The sequence below is a fragment of the Mastomys coucha genome, unplaced genomic scaffold (genome assembly GCF_008632895.1).
Source record: "Mastomys coucha isolate ucsf_1 unplaced genomic scaffold, UCSF_Mcou_1 pScaffold23, whole genome shotgun sequence".
Lineage (NCBI taxonomy): Eukaryota > Metazoa > Chordata > Mammalia > Rodentia > Muridae > Mastomys > Mastomys coucha.
This window is the reverse complement of record NW_022196906.1, coordinates 16,505,295-16,524,384: the sequence shown is the minus strand read 5'-3', so window position 1 is coordinate 16,524,384 and position 19,090 is coordinate 16,505,295. Positions and strand designations below refer to the sequence as shown.

At 40.3% G+C, this 19,090-nt stretch overlaps 1 protein-coding gene across 3 annotated transcripts in view; it reads left to right on the top strand.

Moving 5' to 3' along the window:
* Anln (anillin actin binding protein) overlaps positions 1-19,090 on the top strand; it is a 59,713-nt gene that overhangs the window by 38,657 nt on the left and 1,966 nt on the right. For 2 of the 3 annotated variants that reach the window (XM_031343022.1, XM_031343021.1), the window contains exons 16-24: positions 729-777; positions 868-924; positions 3,034-3,072; positions 3,558-3,579; positions 4,414-4,526; positions 6,313-6,366; positions 13,277-13,363; positions 14,168-14,275; positions 18,869-19,041. In XM_031343022.1, coding sequence (XP_031198882.1) covers positions 729-777; positions 868-924; positions 3,034-3,072; positions 3,558-3,579; positions 4,414-4,526; positions 6,313-6,366; positions 13,277-13,363; positions 14,168-14,275; positions 18,869-19,041 — 702 coding nt within the window. The remainder of the gene's footprint in view (positions 1-728; positions 778-867; positions 925-3,033; positions 3,073-3,557; positions 3,580-4,413; positions 4,527-6,312; positions 6,367-13,276; positions 13,364-14,167; positions 14,276-18,868; positions 19,042-19,090) is intronic. The other variant, XM_031343023.1, reaches the window with a different exon arrangement.

Genomic DNA, 19,090 nt, shown 5'->3' with positions numbered 1-19,090 from the left:
CTCAGAAATCCACCTGCCTCTGCCTCCCAAGTGCTGGGATTAAAGGCGTGCGCCACAACCGCCCGGCTAGATTTGATTTTTATAACAAATATTTCTGGGTTGTATTTTACGAAAAAAAATGTGCTTTTACCATTTTTTAAAAAAAATCATTCTTGACAGTTTTTCTTATATTTCTTTAAAATTCAATTGAGTCTTTTTTTTTTTAAGATTTATTTATTTTATGTGTATGAGTACACTAGCTGTACAGATGGCTCGCTTCGGTCCCGCCTCCAGCATAGTATGCTGTAGCTGTCTTCAGACGCACCAGAAGAGAGCGTCAGATCTCATTACGGGTGGTTGTGAGCCACCATGTGGTTGCTGGGATCCAAACTCAGGACCTTCGGAAGAGCAGTCAGTGCTCTTACCCGCTCTTACCCAGCCCTCAATTGAGTTTTTTACTTTTGAGTCCTGTTATACTGTTTGCACATTATTTTTAAAGACATAACTTTAGGGTTTTTTTTTTTTAATTTTTATTGCATTATGATGAGAAAAGTTACATGATTTCATTTATCTGAATTTGTTAACATTTAAGAACATATTTCAAGTAAATAGAATTAAATCACATTCTTGTTTCCCTTTTGTATCCCCACTCCTCCCAGAGACCCCCCCTTCAATACTTACAATATCTTTTTTTGTCATAACTCTAGGTTTTTATTAAAATTTTATTTAATCTTTTTTTCCCCCTTCAGGCATGATGTTTCCAATGACTTTGAAATAAATGTTGAAGTTTACAGCCTGGTAAGCAGTTAAAACTTTCTGAAATGAACAATAATGTATTTCCTTAGTGATATCATATTTTAAGCTGTTCCATTTTGGATTTCTTTATAGGTACAAAAGAAAGATTCCTCAGGCCCTGATAAGAAGAAGAAAGCATCCAAGTCCAAGGTGAGGAGTGCATAGTAAAACACTGGAGTTGACCCTCATCTTAGTTATAGTTGCTGTTGCTGTGAAGGGACACCGTGACCAGCAACCCTTATAAAGAACAGCATTTTATTGGAGCCAGCTTGAAGTTTCAGAGATGTAGTCCATTATTGTCATGGCAGAAAGTATGGCAGCATTCAGGAAACCACAGTGCTAGAGATGGAGCTGAGAGTTCTACATCAGTATTAGTAGGCAACAGAAAGAGTGAGAAACAGTGGGCATAGGCCTGAGTATTTGAAATCTCAAAGCGCCTCCCCCTAACCCCCACATTTTCCTTCAACAAGACACACCCCCTAATATTGCCACTCCCAGGTGTGTTTGAGTATGTGTGTGTGAATGTGTATGTGAGTGTGTGTGTGTGAATGAGTGTGTGTGTGTGAGTGTGTATATGTGAGTGTGAGAGTGTGTGTGTATTGTGAGTGTGAGAGTGTGTATGTGTGTGTCTGAGAGAGGGTTTCTCTGTATAGCTCTGACTGTCCCGTAACTGGGATCTGTAGACCAGGCTGGACTCAAACTCAATTTGATCTGCCTGCCTCTCTCTAGTACAATTGTTAGTTTCCATTTTATAAGTCTCAATGACACAAAGTTTTAAATCAGTTAGAGGCTCGACATTTGTATTTTCTACTGTAGGTCGGTATGACTACAGAGTGTAAATGTATATGAGTGATCATAGTCAGTGTAAGCAGGGGCCTTCTAGTCCATGCAAAATAGATTTTATTTTCTGAGAATTCCTTAAAAATAGCTTCTTCGCCTTTCCTCTGTGCTACCGACTCAGTGATCTGCCAAAGGGTGTTGGTGTCTGCCTGTTTAATTTCCGCTCTTTTGTTTGCTTCCTAAATCATTAGAAGTGCCTTTGTCCTCAGTTGTAAAAACCCTGCTGGCACAAAGTCGAACAGCCTCTGAGGGGGATGTAAGGATGATTATAGGAAAGGTAGAGAGAAGATGCAAGAGATAGATACGGAGGGCTGCAGATCGAGTTTATTTTTCTTAGCCCCTTTTTACCTCAGTACCATGGGAAGCAAAGCCAAAAGCTAACAAACAATTGCTCACATATACACATAAGACTTCTGTTCTCATCCCGAGGCCTCCCTGTTCCTTCCACCAAAGTCAATAGAGTCTTCAGCCCCTCGCCTTAAGCCTCAAGCGCACCTCTTATTGTCCCATGCCTCTGCAGGCTGGGAACTCTGCCTATAGACCCTGACCTTCCTTGACACTCTGCCTGCCAGGCAGCACCTTCCTGCCCCTATCCTCCCCTGTGTCAGATAAGTGGCAAATGGCTCCCAACACACAAGTTTCTTGTTTTGCTCTTGCTCTCTCTCTCTCTCTCTCTCTCTCTCTCTCTTTCTCTCTTCCTTTCTTTTCTTTCTTTTTTTTTTTAAAGATTTATTTTATTATTATGTCTAAGTACACTGTTGCTCTCTTCAGATGCACCAGAAGAGGGCATCAGTTCTCATTATGGATGGTTGTGAGCCACCATGTGGTTGCTGGGATTTGAACTCAGGACCTCTGGAAGAGCAGTCAGTGCTCTTAACTGCTGAGCCATCTCACCAGCCCCTTTCTTTTTCTTTTATTTCTTTCTGTTAACTTGGTTTTTGAAAACAGTTTCTCTGTCTATCCCTGCCTGTCCTGGAACTCACTTTGTAGACCAGTCTAGCCTTCAACTCAGAGATCTGCTGCCTCTGCCTCTGAGAGCTAGGATTAAAGAAGTGCACCCCCATGCCCAGCTGTTCTCAGTTTTGTTTTTTTTGTTTGTTTGTTTGTTTGTTTGTTTGTTTTTTTCGAGACAGGGTTTCTCTGTGTAGCCCTGGCTGTCCTGTAACTCACTCTGTAGACCAGGCTGGCCTCGAACTCAGAAATCCACCTGCCTCTGCCTCCCAAGTGCTGGGATTAAAGGCGTGCGCCACCACTGCCCGGCTTTGTTCTCAGTTTTTAAATCTTTCTTTAGTTTAACATTTTGTTGGGTGGAAAGGAAGAAAACATTTTTTAAAAAAAATTATTTGGCTCTAACTTTTAGTTTTAAGCTCTGATTTGCAATGTTTAGTAGAAAATATGCTAAGTTCTCTTGTTTTCCAGGCTATTACTCCAAAGAGACTCCTCACATCTATAACTTCAGTAAGTAGAAATTTTCTAAAAATTAAATCCTTTGATAAACCTACTTTTTGGTTTTTTGAGACAGTTTCTCTGTGTAGCCATGGCTGTCCTGGAACTCACTCTGTAGACCAGGCTAGCCTCGAACTCAGAAATCTACCTGCCTCTGCCTCCCAAGTGCTGGGATGAAAGGCGTGCGCCACCACCGCCTGTTGATAAACCTACATTTTGAATAAACCTCCACATTGGCTGACTGGCTTTAAACCTTGGATATTATAGAAGTCTTTAACATCCACTAATGTGTCCCAGTACTTGAAGGGAAAAGCAAGGGAGTTACAAGTTGAAGTCTACTTAACTTTCTCAAAATAAGTTAAAATATTTTAATTGTTGATACTTATATGGGAAGAAATATTTTCTCAAATGTAGTCCTTGTAGTGTTAAAATTTCATACTTAACTTTTAAATCTAAATAAAAGTAATAATGTATCTTCTTTCTCCTTTCTTTGTTAGAAAAGCAGCCTTCATTCTTCAGGTGAGTGAACCTAAACTATCTGAAGCTTTAGAATAATTAAATTTAGCAGTTGTATACCTTAGAAATATAAATATCTGTATATTTATAAATATACATACACATGCCTTCTTGTTTTGCTTGGTATACACACACTCACACACGCAGAGTAAACTTGGAAGACATTGGGCATGGTGCCTCGTAGTTGTGGTTGAGGTACTTGAAAGGCTGAAGCAAGAGGAGTACTGTCCTTTCAAGGCTGTTCTGGGCTATGGTGAGTTCTAGGCCTGCCTGGCTGAAGGCAGGAATCCTGTCTCAAAAGACAGAAGCAGATGTGAAAGAAGGAGCAGAAATAAAAGACAGTGAATGGGCAGATTATGTATTGCAGTTTGAGTTCATTCATGTGGAGGGTGAGAGGTCTTACTTAGTGTCTTAGGCACTGTTGTATCGCTGTGAAGAGACAACAAGACCAAAGCAACCCTTAGAAAAGGAAGCATTTGCCTACAGTTTCAGAGGGTGAGTCCAAGACTGTCATGGCAGGAACCAGACAGGCAGTAGCTGAGCACTTTACGCTCTGACCCACAGGCAACATACAGGGGTGAGGGGAGGAGGGGGAGGGAGAGATTGAGACTGGCTTGGCATGGCTTTTGAAACCTCAAACCCCACGGCTAGTGACACATCTCCAATGAGGCCATGTCTCTGCCAAGCAGGCCACACACACCTCCTAATTCTTCCTCAATGGTATATTAACTGACGACCAAACATTCAGTTATACAAGTCTATGACGCCATTCCTGTTTGAGCTAGCACACTTAGGAAAGCCAATCTGAACTAAACGTCACTCCCTCTTTCTCTACAGTTATGGCCAGTCCAGGAGGTCTCAATGCTGTGCGCACCAGCAACTTTACCCTAGTTGGATCTCACACCCTGTCCTTATCTTCTGTTGGAGACACTAAGTTTGCTTTGGACAAGGTAACTCAGCTGTACTTATGATTGTTACACTGAAAAGCATTAGCCTATAGACATCCAGAGTACTTTCAAATGTTCAAAACCTTTGGCTGAGACATACATTCTTTGAATTTTTCATTTTAAAAGATACAGTGCACGTGAGTGATAATGTCAGGAGTGTTTTGTGTTTTAATACTACAGCTAGTCAGATCTTCAGGGTTAGGTTGCTTTCTGTGCCAGTCAGGGTTATGTCTTACAGTTAGATGCTGGCTATTTTAAAGCAATTCAATATGTTACAGATTTGGGCTTTTCTATTTTATAGGCCAGGGTCTTAACTGTGTCAGTAAGACTAGCCTGAAACTCTCTTGGTCCTCCTGCCTCTCAGTACTGGGATGGTAGGCATGTACTAACCATATCTTTTTAGAAATTTCTTCCCCGTATTCCTCCCCAAATTTAATGCTTCAAACTTCAGATCTCTTATTTTATTGCTATGGAGTGTTTTTTGCCATAAATGTGAAATTAATGAGTGTTTAAATAGCTAATGAGACCATGGCAGGGTATGAGAGAAATGGAAGTCGGCAGCCTTAGGTTGACTCCTCATACATAATATAGTGTTGCTTTTTTTAAATACAGGTTTCTGCATCTTAATTTAAAAATTTGTAAATTTGTATTGGCATATAGTAATTTGCATGTTTTTTTTTAAAGATTTATTTATTTATTATATGTAAGTACACTGTAGCTGTCTTCAGACTCGCCAGAAGAGGGAGTCAGATCTCATTACAGGTGGTTGTGAGCCACCATGTGTTTGCTGGGATTTGAACTCATGACCTTTGGAAGAGCAGCTGGTGCTCTTCCCCGCTGAGCCATCTCACCAGCCCAGTAATTTGCATGTTTTAACATGTGTATACAGTGTGAACTAATTCAGTCAGGATAATTAGACAACGTGTCTCTTTATTTCTTAACATTTTACAACTAAAAGAACCTGTCTTAGTTTTTTCTAAAATGTATAATAGTTTGTTATGAACTATAATCCTCCCACTGTGATGTAAATACTAGAATTTATTCCTTCTAATTAATTGTGGGATTTTTTTTTCTGTGTTTTTCTTTCCTTTTTCTTTTTTGAGTTGAGGTCTTATATAGCCCAGACCCTCAGTGTTATTCATGTGTAGCTGAGATTGACCTAGAATTCCTGACCTCCTGCTCTACTTGTAAATTGCTGAGAGTACCAACATAACAGTTATCAAGCCTAGCTTGATTATATCTTAGTACTTGGCTTGACCTTTAATCCCTGCATTCCATTGCTCTTCCTGTTTTTCTTCTCTTGCTGCCTTGTAAGAAGTCTTCCACATACAGATAGAGCTTATACTCTTTGGAATTTTGTGTTAGTATTGGAGAATTCTGCTGTCATAGCCTAGGGTGAGAATCAGGCTCATGTTCCGTTATCTGTCTCTTCCTCAGCTACACTGGAGGGTGAGCACAGTGCTTGTACATGCTCAGCCTGTAAGCTACCAATGTACTTCTGAATTTTGAGCAAAGTTGCTTCATCTCTTTAGGATTTTATTTTTTCTCATAGGAAATATTAGATCAATACAAGCCAGCCTATCTTTAAACTATGAAAAAATTTTTTTATTTTGGTTGATAGATAAAAGTGCTGACTGTGTTTAAATTTTGGACTACTATTAACGCAAAAAAATGTATTTTAACATGCTAAAATCTAAAATTGTAACTTATTTAGTAATTCAACCAGTCTTAACACATTTAGTGATTCTGGGTCTTTTTTCTTTTTTCTTTTTCTTTTTGTTTATTTTAGATAAATTTTGATGTAAGAGAGCAGGAGCTACTGGGCTATTTGTTCCAGGAAAAGGTTGCTTTTTCTTTACTTAAAATTAATATGCTTAAGAAATCATTTTCTGCTTGTCTTATTTCTTAATCATCATATCAATGCTGCTGATTAATATATGTTCTAATGAATAAATTAAATTTAATAATTTTTTTAAATCTAATTTTTTTTTTTAAAAAACACTAACTAACCAACCCTTGATTTCTAGTCCATGTGTGTTTGTTTCACTAAACAATCTTGTATATTTTTGGTGTACTTGAATAATTTAAAAGTATATGTAGAGACAAAAGTTATTCTTTGGGCTCTTGGGTATGGGCATCTTTTTCTCACCTTTCACAACTCTTCAAAAGTCTTTTTAATTTTTTGATAATTTTTCATTGCTTTGGAATTTTCTCTGTATATTTTCTTCCATTTTATGATTTTCCTTTTTTTTAAAGATGGTTTCATTTATTCTTGACTGTCTTCAAACTTTACTATGTAACTAAAGGTGACCTTCAACTTGGGATTCTCTTTACTTTCCAAGTGCTCTGATCACAGCCATTGGTCTTCGTGGCTGAATCTTGAATGCTGGAGATCAGATTCAGGGTTTCATGCATGGCAAATGAGGACTCTTCCAACTGAGCTGCATTCCCAGACCACATTTTGTAATTTTTTAAAATCTATATTCACTTTCATATTTATTTTTTATCAGTACTAATTAGAATAGGAAAATAATAACTATATTAAGACTGAAATTGTTCCAGAGCTATTAGCATGATGTTTTAAGATTGTTCTATGTGTGTGAGTATTTTGGCTGCATGTATATATATGCACCATGTATGGGATGCACCATGTAGGGAGTTAGATGCCCTAGAGCCACAGAGTAGGAGATTTCCATGCTATATGAGCAATACCTAAATTAAAGCTGAATCCTGGAACCCAAATAATACTCTTAGTCAGTTGTAGACTTTAAACTCTTTATGTCAATATGACATTCAGAATACTCAGCTTTATACTTTAGTGGGAAAAGCTCAACTGCCTTGAAAGAACCACTGAGTGTAGAGAGGTTTTCTTTAGGAAGTGGTAATGTCACTTAAAATATTTTTAGGGAAAACAGTAATGAAATAAAACAATTATAGAATTACAGGATTTTGAAGTTAGAGCTAGAGTGGTTAGGTACTTTTTTTCTTAGATGGGTTCTTACTGTGTAGCTCTAGCTGGCTGGGAATTCTCTGTAGACATTGCTTGCCTTGAACTTGTCTTGAACTCGTAGTGATCCACCTGCCTCTGCCTCCCAAGTGCTGGAATCTAAGCCATATGCCAAGACACTTGACCAATTAGACATTCTTATTTGTAAAGAAATGCAGTTTATGCCTTTTTGTGTGTGTGTAATTCTCTCTGCCTTTTTCTGTTACACTGTGCCAGGGTGTGATGACTTGCATTGTTCATTTATCCTGGACATAGGCTGCAGTTCATGTCTCTTAGTAGTTATCAGTGAAGTGAGGATGCCTTAGAAAGGCTCACACAGAGCGGGTTAGGACAGGAACCTTCTATCCTGTGTGCTAGGAAGGAAGATTTGACAGGTTTTGGTTTTGGTTTCTTGTTTTTGTTTTTCATAACAAGGATTCTGTGTGCAGTCCTGATTGCCCTGGACTAGCCTTATAGACCAGGCTAGCCTCCAACTCACAGAGATCCACATGCCTCTGCCTCCCGAGTGCTGGGACTAGAGGCAGGTGCCACCACTGCCTGGCCCTTTTTAATTTTTTAAAATCTTATATAAATAGGTATTTTCATGCTAGATAGTCACCATGCTTTAATTTGGAAGAAAATATCAACTCCTAAACTTTATTTGTAGGAACAATGTAGTTTCAGTTTTACATGTTTTGGTTGTTTTTTAATTTTTATTTTTTCCGAGATAGAGAGGGTGTGTGTTGTATATGGGTTCTTGGGATTCAAACTGAGGGACTCATGCGCAGTAGGGTACCCCTCACCAATTTTCTTGATTTTTGCAGTATATATTAAACTTTCTGGCGATTTGTTCCATTTATCTCCAAACTCTATTGTTATAGACTTGATTTTCTTTTTGAGTCTCTTCATGTAGTCCAAGCTGACCACAAATGTGTTGCGATCCTCGGCCTCCTGAATGCTGGAATCCTGGGACTAGGACACTGCCCTGCCTCTGGTGCCTTTCCTCTCCAGTCTGTGTGCTTCTGCTTTTGAACTTACTATGTAGCATGGGCTGGCCTCAAACTTGTGGCACTCCTCTCAGCCTCCAGAGTGTTTAAAATTAAAGTTCACCTTTGGGTTGTTTTGGTTCAGTTTTTGTTTCAGATACCTTGAGACTGAGCTGGGCTCTCTGTTCTCCAGCCTGTCTGCAGCTAGCATGAGATGCTGGTAGGGAAGCATGGCAGGCAGGATGCCACTCACCTGTCAGGCAGGACAGCCCCCTGCACCTTCCACGGGGACCCTAGCAGAGGCCCAGATCTTCCGGAGCCTAGTGCTTCTCACCTATTGCTTTAACAGTGGTTTGATGTCTTCATGTCATCTTAGCTCAAACACCAGGAAACTTTTTTTTTTTTAAGATTTATTTGTTTTATGTATGTGAATACACTGTCGCTGTCTTCAGACACACCAGAAGAGGGCATCAGATCTCATTACTGATGGTTGTGAGCCACTGTGTGGTTGCTGGGAATTGAAATCAGGACCTCTAGAAGAACAGTCAGTGCTGAGCCATCACTACAGCCCCATCTTTTTTCTTTCATTTTGAAATTATTATTATGTAATTTCTCCCCTCTCTTTTCTCTCTTCAAACTCTTCCAAACACCCATTCTTGCTCCCTTTCAAATTCATGGCCTCTGACATTAATGGGCAGCTTCTGATATTCCTGGGAGAATCATCTTAGCCAAGCTCGCTAATCCTCTGGCTCTCACAGTCTTCCCACTCCCTCCTCCTCAGTGTTGCCTGAGCTGTTGGCCATGGAGTTGGATTATAGAGTAATCTCCTGGGACAGGACTTACAGTTCTGTTTTGGTTGGTTGTAGTTTTCCATCATGGTTTTCGTTTGCTGAAAAGAAAAGTTCAGTTTGTTTTGTTTTGTTTGTTTTTGTTAAGTCAAGGGGCAGGCAAGATGGCTTGCCATGAAGCACTGCCTGCACAAGCCTTAGGACCGGAGTGTGACTAGAACAAACTCTATCAAGTCATTCTCTGACCTATAATTGTGCTGTGAGCGCATTCGTGGACACACACATACACACTTGTGTCAAGTTGGTTAAGAAAAAAAACAGGTTTTAAATTTAAGTACATGTAAAGACCTTAAGGCACAGTTGAATGGGTTTTGACATTTATTCCTGTTTAATGAACTCCAAGCACAGCCAACAGCATTCTGCCACTCACTTATCATCAGTCCCAACTGCACACAATTCTTTCAACTCCTGTCCTACATTAGTTTTGCTTGTTGTTCAACTTTCTGTAAATGGAAACACATGTGTGATCTTCTAAGTCTAACCAGTTTTGCTCAACATGATGTACTTTAAAATTCATTCATTATATGTATTAGGAGTTCATTGCTTCTAAAATGATCAGCTGGGTGTAGTGGTTCACATCTTTAATTCCAGAACTTGAGAAAGCTACAGATAGATCTCTTGAGTTTAAAGTCAGCTTGGGGACTATGTACTGAGGCCTTGTCTCCAAAAAATGAAAAAAAAATAAAAGAAAAACAACCCTCCACACAGGTACACACATAGCTTAATAAATAAACAGTGATTCACTAAGATAAAACTCATTCAACAAAAACAGAAGTTTTGACATGAATAGTCTGGTGGCTCTTACCCATTCATGGTGTTGTACACCCATTGTCTCTGTCTAGGTAAACCTCTTCAATGACATTTAATTGCTTCTATGGATATATGAACATGTATGAGTGCTTGTGTATGCTTATCCCCAGGAACATAACTGAGTCATATGGATAATCTGGCTTATCCTTATAAAGAACCACCAAACAATTTTCACAGAGATCCAGAACCCTGGATATTCCTATAAGACATAACCATCCTAGGAGCTGTGCAGTGGCTTGAAGTGGCTGTATGATTGAATTTGAGCCACACAACCATCTACCTTTCGAGTTTGAATTGCATTCAGTTTTGTCTTTTTGCCCTTTTGCTGTTGAGCTCTTTGGCTTTTCTTTTTTTTTTTTTTTTTAAGATTTATTTATTATTATAAATGAGTACACTGTGGCTGACTTCAGACGCACCAGAAGAGGGCATCAGATTTCATTATGGGTGGTTGTGAGCCACCATGTGGTTGCTGGGATTTGAACTCAGGACCTTCGGAAGAGCAGAAGGTGCTCTTACCTGCTGAGCCATCTCACTAGTCCCGTTCTTTGGCTTTTCTAGCACTACAAATTTATTTAATCATTTAATTTTTTTTAAAAGAATTATCTATGTATTTGTGTATATGAATACACTGTAGCTGTCTTTAGACACACCAGAACAGGGCATCAGATCCCATTACAGATGGTTGTGAGCCATCATATGATTGCTGGGAATTGAACTCAGGACCTCTGCAAGAACAGTCAGTGCCCTTAACTACTGAGCTATCTCTATAGTGCAAACACAACTTTGAGAACCAGTTCCTTTGTCTCATGTTCATGTGATTATAGTGTTGTGGTAGTCCTTTTTTTTTTTTCCTAAATTACATTTACTTGGTTGTGTACTTGTGCATGTCATGATAGTACTTTTATGTAAGTTGGAGGACAATGTCGGAGAACAATGTGGGCCCTGGGGATCAAACTCAGGTTGTCTGTCAGGCCTCAAGCACTCTTACCCACTGAGTCATCTTAGTAACCCTTGTTTTTTTCTTTTTTCTTTGTTTTGTTTTTTGAGACAAAGCCTCCTGTAACCAGCGTGGCCTTGAACTTGCTCTGTATCTGAAGATGATCTTAAACACCTCCACTTCCCACTGCTTGGATTAAACTTGTGCCACTGCTGTTGGCTATAATTGTTATAATTGTTTTTAACATATTAACATATACTAATATACATATTAGTGTGTTTTAGTTCCTCCTTTTTATACATGCACATATATTTTTATACATGCATAAATATTTTGATCACATTTACTCCAGAGATTTAAGAACCTTTGTGGCTACACCACTGAAGAAAGTGTCTTTCCTTTGCTCTTCAACTGTTTATCTGGGGCCCTATGAGCACCTTCCCCTTTCATGACAGAATGTTGACAGGCCTAATCTCCCACAAGTACAGGTAATCACAGCTGCTGTGAGTGCAGGAATGCAATCACCATGCCATAGCCCTGAGTCAGCACAGCCCACATCACTGCCCCTGAGTCAGCACAGCCCACATCACTGCCCCTGAGTCAGCACAGCCCACATCACTGCTCCTGAGTCAGTACATCCCATTGTCATTCCCCCTTCCTCTGTTACCTTATTGCCCCTCCTTCACTCAGCAGTCATTTATTTTCTGCATTTTAATCAGCTGTGGGTCTCTGTAGTTTGCTGTTAATTCTTGAGGAATCCCTGTTCTAAAAGGATTTTAATCTTGATGAAGCCTATTTTATTCTCATGTTACTTGTGTTTTTTTATATCATATCTGACAATTCATTGCTAAATCTATGATCATGAAATTTTACTTCTGTGTTTTCTTCTAAAAAATATCTAAAAGATATTTCTGTGATATTAGCTCTCATTTACGTCATTATCTATCCTGGGTTAAGTTATGTTTGGTGTGAGGGCAAAGTCTAGCTTGTCCTGTTTAGTTTTTCTGTCAACTTGACATAAGATAGAGTTATTTGAGATTAGGAATCCTTTTTTTTTTTTTTTTTTTTTTCTCTTTTCGAGACAGGGTTTGTCTGTGTAGCCCTGGCTGTCCTGTAACTCACTCTGTAGACCAGGCTGGCCTCGAACTCAGAAATCCACCTGCCTCTGCCTCCCAAGTGCTGGGATTAAAGGCGTGTGCCACCACCGCCCAGCAAGATTAGGAATCTTTAATTGAGAAAATACTTCCAGATTGGCTTGTGAGCAAATCAATAGGGCATCTTCTTTGATGTGGGAGAGCCCAGCTTACTATGGGCAGCGGCACTACTAGGCAGATGATCCAGGGCTGTACAAGACAAGAGCGCTGTGAAAATCACAGGGAGCAAGCTAGTAAGCAGCACTCCTCCCTGCCCTGACTTTCCTGTGTGATGGACTGTGACTGAAAATGTAAGATAAAATATGTCCTTTCCTCTCCAAGATGCTTTTTTCAGTCATGGTGTTTTAGCACAGCAGTGGGAGCCCAAGCAAGACACCAGCCTTATTCTTTTGCATGTGAATTTTCAGTTTTCTCAATACCATTTGTTCAAGACTGCTTTATTTCTAGAGTAGTCTTGGCATGGTTTTCAAAGTTTCATTGGCAAGAAAGGCACAAATAATTGGGTATCAGTATGTAGGCTTTTGGTCTCTGTCTTTCAGTACTACAGATTGGGTCACGCCTTGAGCAGGCTACCCAGGTCCTTGCCCACTGCCCCATCTCCAGCCCTTTCCTGGCTCTCAGCTCTGCTCCATTTCCTGTGTCTGTCCCTATACTTCTGTCCTGCTGTTGTGATTGTTTAAGCTTTGAATCAGTTCCTGAAATGGGGAAAGACAGTTGACCCAGTGCTCTTTTTGATTGTTTTGATGACTTACAATTTCATTTAGATTAAGGACTGCCTTTGCGATCTTTCTGTGTTCTGTACTGCTGAGCGTTGCTGCATTGTTGGATAGAGGCAGTCGTTCTCTCCAGACTCCTGCTGTGAATGGACTCAGAAGTATCTTTAAGAATTAGCTGGTGCTAAGGAACTGGTAGCTCTTTTATACTTCAGCTTTAGCATGTGATTATTTTCAGGGTATAGTATTCTCTGTTCATATTTATCAAGAGCACACTTTGAAATGATTTTTACAAATAGTGTTCTGTTGTTCTTCACAGGTACCTTTTTTATCTCCGTTGGAAGGTCACATCTGTTTAAAAATAAGCTGTCAAGTGAATTCAACTGTTGAGGAGAAAGGTTTTCTTGTGAGTGTCATCATCTGTTCTTTGTTACCCTTTCTTCAGTGTTCCTAAAGCAGGGTTCCTCGACATGTGGGTCCTGCCAGTTGGGGGTTGAACAACCCTTTTTCAGAGGTAGTGAGAAAGGAGGTAGGAGCATGCTCAGATTAGTCCTGCAGAGGATTAAGCCTGCTTCTTTCTTACACTTGAAATAGAAGTGGTAGGTTTCTTTCAACATTTTATTGTGAAAATGTCAGCTGCCTAAAATGTTCACATCGTTTTACAAAGGACATGTACTGGCTCTCTCAGTTTTGCCATTACTCTAGTATGTTTGTTTCTTTATAAGACAGAGTCTGTCTTACTTAGCTCTAGCCATCCTAGAACTCTATGTAGCTCTAGCTGACCTTGATCACCTGCCTCCCAATTAAAGGTATGTGCCACTGTGCCCAGCTTGATCTAGGTATTCTTTGATGCATTTTTGATAGAGACAATTAAACTTTTATTACTGAACTGAAATATATGATAAAATCATGCAAATATATTTGCACAAAAAATACCATAACATATGGAAATTTTTCTTAAGTTTCTAATGTCAGCCAGGTGGTGGAAACCTTTAATCACAGAGTTTGGGAGGCAGAGGCTCAAGGATCTTTGTGAGTTCAAGGCCAGGCCAGCCTGACATACAAAGTAAGTTCCAGGAACAGCCAGCAGAAACACCCTGTCTCAGATAGTTAGATAGAGAGAGAGATAGAGAGATAAGGAGAGAGATGGGTGGATGGAGAGAGGGATGGATGGATAGATTCTAATATCAGTGTTTTAATTAACTTCTAGACCATATTTGAAGATGTTAGTGGCTTTGGTGCCTGGCATCGAAGATGGTGTGTTCTCTCTGGCAACTGTATCTCTTACTGGACTTACCCAGACGATGAGAGGCGAAAGGTAATTGGCACAACTCAAGTCAATGGGGAAGGTCCTGCTGGGCTTCTGAGGTGCTTCATAAATGCATGTCCCTTGTCCCCACTCCTTAGCTTCCCTTCTGTGTGAATTAATGAAGAATAACTGTTCCTGTTCTGGCTGTGTGCTCTCCTGTAGCTAACAATATATAGTAGTAATTATATATGCATCCATGAATCATTTCCCTTACCTCCTACTCCTGCCCAGCTCGTGCTGGAGACTGAGCCTGTGTCCCATCCGCCTGCTAGGCAAGGATGGTGCTGCTTGCCTAGATCCCCAGACTATGAATTTGTCTTTTTCAAACAAAAACAAATACTTTTTGGTTTTTAGTTTTTGGGTTTTTTGTTTTTCGAGACAGGGTTTCTCTGTGTAGCCCTGGCAGTCCTGGAACTCACTCTGTAGACCAGGCTGGCCTCGAACTCAGAAATCCACCTGCCTCTGCATCCCAAGTGCTGGGATTAAAGGCATGCTCCACTACTGCCCAGCAAACAGATACTTTTTAAAATGAGCTTTTTTTTTGATAAGATATTCTGATATCTTTCTAAAGCAATAGACTTACCTATAATGTTTTTAATAGTTGCTAAATAGCATTACATTATTGTAATGGTGGCTTGCTTGCCCGGATGGCAGCAGTATCGACAGTTCTCTCGATGGTTTACTCAGGAATTTTCTTTTGTGTTACAGCTCTTTCAGGTACCCAAGTGTTACAGCTCTCCTAGGTTCCTAGGTGTTATGGCTCTTTTAGGTGTTACCGACTCCCAGGCGCCACAGCTCTTCTTGCTTCTATGGAATGGGCGGCTGCTCTTCCTGCTTCCGTGGAGAATGGGGAGGCGGCGGCAGTTCTTGCTTCTGCATAGTCGCTTCGGCAGAGTGGCGTGGAATGGCTCTGACTGCCTGGAGAGAGCCCCTTATATACCCGTGCCCGAGCTCTCGTGGTTCTCCTGGATTGGTTCCCTGGCAATCGCCTCATTAGCATACACCTGCTTGAGAGGGGTTTGGTAGCATGCACCTGCTCGGGTTTGGCGCATGATTGGTCAGCTCTCGGGAGACACCTAATTTGCATGAGCCCGCTTGGGAGGGGCACCTGCATGAGCCCACTCGGGAGGGTCGCTGCCACTGCGTGCGTCTTGGATTCGATTGTCCAAGCGGCTGCCTACACATTATAGTCATTAAAACTATGAAAAAATGAATAAGATTTATTTTTATTTTATATGTATAAGTGTACTGCCTGCATGTATGTCTGCACCACATGTGTGCCTGGTGCCCATGGAGGCCAGTAGAGGGCATTGGATCCCCCTGTTACTGGAGTACTGATGGTTGTGACTACCATGTGTTGTTCTGGCAAATGAGTCTGGGTCTTCTGAAAGAAAAATGAGTGCTCTTAACCACTGAGCCATCTCTCCAGGCTCTATTTTTTTTTTTTTTTTTTTTTTTTTTCGAGACAGGGTTTTCTCTGTATAGCCCTGGCTGTCCTGGAACTCACTCTGTAGACCAGGCTGGCCTCAAACTCAGAAGTCTGCCTGCCTCTGCCTCCCAAGTGCTGGGATTAAAGGCGTGCGCCACCACCGCCCGGCTTATTGTTTTTTTTAAATATATTCTAAAACATTTAAGAGATTCAAGAAAGCATTAAAAAAAAAATGATTTTTGAGTAAGCTCTCCAGTTGAAACTCCCCATAGGACCTTTTCTTCTACCAGAGATAGTGCCTGTAGTGGGAGTGTGCTGGGCCTTTGTGTTCCTAGCATTCTAGTTGTGTTGTTATAACTGCACATAGTTAGCTATTACAGGAATGATAACATGTATCTACCACTTGGTTGGTGTGGAATGTGCAGTTAGTCTAGGTTGGCATGTTGTCCTAGTTTGTTCCTTTTCCTCTATGTACAGGATTCCACTGTACAAACATGTCATAGTGAATTGACTTATTGTGTTTGCGCGTTACTGCATTTAAATGCAGCCATGTGGCTTTTGATAAGGCCAGTGAAGTTGAAGATAGAAGGTGTGAGGAACATGAACTCTTAATAGTTCATCGAGCAAGGATGGAAGGTAAAGAAATAGCCCAAAACCTCAGAGAAAGAGTATGTGTGGAATGCATAGATTGTACAAAACTAATTGGTTTTTCTCTGCTACCTAAGGATTTGTGTGATGATGTCGATGTTGCATATCATCTTGCAGTTGTTGTCAGAGGTGTAAAGAGGAACTAGGATTTGAGTCACATAGATGAGACAGACTGAATCAGATTCATTATACATACTTTTCCTCTCCTGTTAGCTCTATTCACAGTTGAGTCTGTAGATGGAACTGCAAGTGCTCCAAAAGGTTCTCCGTTCTCATGAACACTTTAGTATCAGCAGCTTTTGTCAGTATGAGTGAGACATACATTGTTTATGTCTGCCTTTGTGTCTTCTTTACTAGTGAAGCACCTTGTCTTCTGTGTATGACCTTTGTGAGGATTTGATGAGGCTCATATATTTGAATACATGGACTCCGGTTGGTGAAACTGTTTGGGAAGGATTGGGAAATATGCCAGCTAGTTTTCTTTTTTAGCTTGATTCAAGCTAAAGCTATCTGAAAAGAGGGAACCTCAGTTGAGAAGCAGGCTGAGCAAGCTATGATAAGCAAGCACCCCTTCATGGCCTCTACATCAGCTCCTGCCTCCAGCTTCCTGCTCTGTTTGAGTTCCTGTCCTGACTTTCTTTGATGAGGAACTAGAAGTGTAAGCCAGGTGAACCCTTTCCTCCCCTAGTTGTTTTGGCCATGGTGTTCCATCACAGCAACAGAAAACCTAACTAGGACAGGAAGTGTGGCCTTTTTGGGGATTTGTCACTTTGAGGTTTTAAAATCCCATGCCATTCCCAGTTCTTTCTGCCTCCAACTTGAAGATCAGATGTAAGTCTTAGCTACTGCTCCAGCGCCATTCCCAGTTGCCTGCTGCCATGCTCCTTGCTGAGATAGTCATAGATTTTATGAATATCTAACCCTCAGGAGGCATGAGCCACCCCCAGCATTTCCTTTTATAAGTTGTCTTGGTCGTGCTCTTTGTCACAGTAATAGAAAAGTAACAAAGCAATAGTAAAGTATCTTTGTCGTACATTGATCCATTTTTCTCTATCTCTTTTTGGACCAGGGTCTTGCCATGTAACCCAGAGAGTCCTATAACTTGAGATCTTCCTGATCCTACCTTCTTTTCAAGGTCTGGGATCACAAGCATGTACCACTTTATCAGGCACTAATTTTCTCAATTCTTTATCATTTGGGGGGGTTGAAACTACATCTCACTAATGTTTTGGTTTGACTCCACTTTCTATTGTTAAGGGAGTTGGACCTATCAGCCTGGTATATTGCTTGCTTGTACTGCTTTGTCTTAACATCAAAAAACAAAACGAAGGCCATCCTTACCTTGCAGTCAGAAAAATTACTGTTTTGCTTTCTGTATTTACTCCAGGTCATGTACTCACATCTGTACTTGGAACTAGGAGCTACAAATGAGAGAGAGAACAGTGTCTGTCTTTCTAGGTCTAGAGTACTTCACTTAGTATATTTTCTTCCATCTGTCTGAAAATCTCATTCTTTTAACAGCTGAATAGTATTCCATACTGTGTGTGTACCACATGTTCATATCCATTGATCTGTTGAAGGACATTTGCATTGTCTCCATTTCCTAACCATTGTGAATTGAGCAGTGATAAGCATTGCTGGACAAGTATCTGGATAGGACCTTCAGTCCTTTGAGCATATGCCAAGGAGTGTATAGCTGGGTCTTGTGCCTGATTCATTTCAGCTGCCATGATATCTTCCGACTTCATTCTTGTTCATCTTTCACAAAGCTGTTTTCATTCAGAATCACCCATTGTGTATGAGTGCCTCCGTTTTTAATTAATTCATATTTTGATAGTCCTTTGTGTTCTTTCCATATCATAACTATTACAAGTAATCCTGCAATGGGATCTCTTTGACATACTGGTTTTATTTCTAGAGCAATCCCACTAATTCCTCTAGTAGGACTGCTATATCATATGGTAATTCTATTAAAAAGTTTTTTTGAGGAACCTTCTATTATGTAAAGTTTATTTACATTGTTTTCTAATGATTTATGATGTTTTTTGGATGTGTGTGTAGTGTATGTGTTCAATTGTGGAGACACATGTATTGTATTAATATGCATACATAGTCATAAGATGGATCAATATGGGATTGTCCTAAAAGGTTCCATGGGAGCACAGATGTGTGTTATTGAACATGTACCCAAACTCAGGTGGGGCAGGTCAGTCCATTGCCTGTAGTTCCTGGATTGTGTTCCTTTGTGTTTGAAAATAATCTGGCTATTAATAAGTGATTGATAAGTGGGGAACATTTTCCCATTGTTTAAAGCAAGTATATGTGCGGCCTGATGCAGGTGAGGGTCCTAGGTCATCAGTAGTTGGCTAAGAGCATTGCTCAGAGAGGGATGTGTGCATGACTTAGGCTAGGTGAAACCCCAGGCTGCTAACTTTAATTTATAAACTTAAAAACTGCTTAATACGTACCGATCTAAATAACCTTGCTTGTTTTCTATTAATGCTTTGTACATTTTATTTTTAAAGAATCCCATAGGAAGGATAAATCTGGCCAATTGTATCAGTCATCAGATAGAACCAGCCAACAGAGAATTTTGTGCAAGACGTAACACTTTGGAATTAATTACTGTCCGACCACAAAGAGAAGACGACCGAGAGACTCTTGTCAGCCAATGTAGGGACACACTCTGTGTCACCAAGTATGTACTGTACCATACTTATTTCTGTCAACTAAGTCACTCCTGGCTT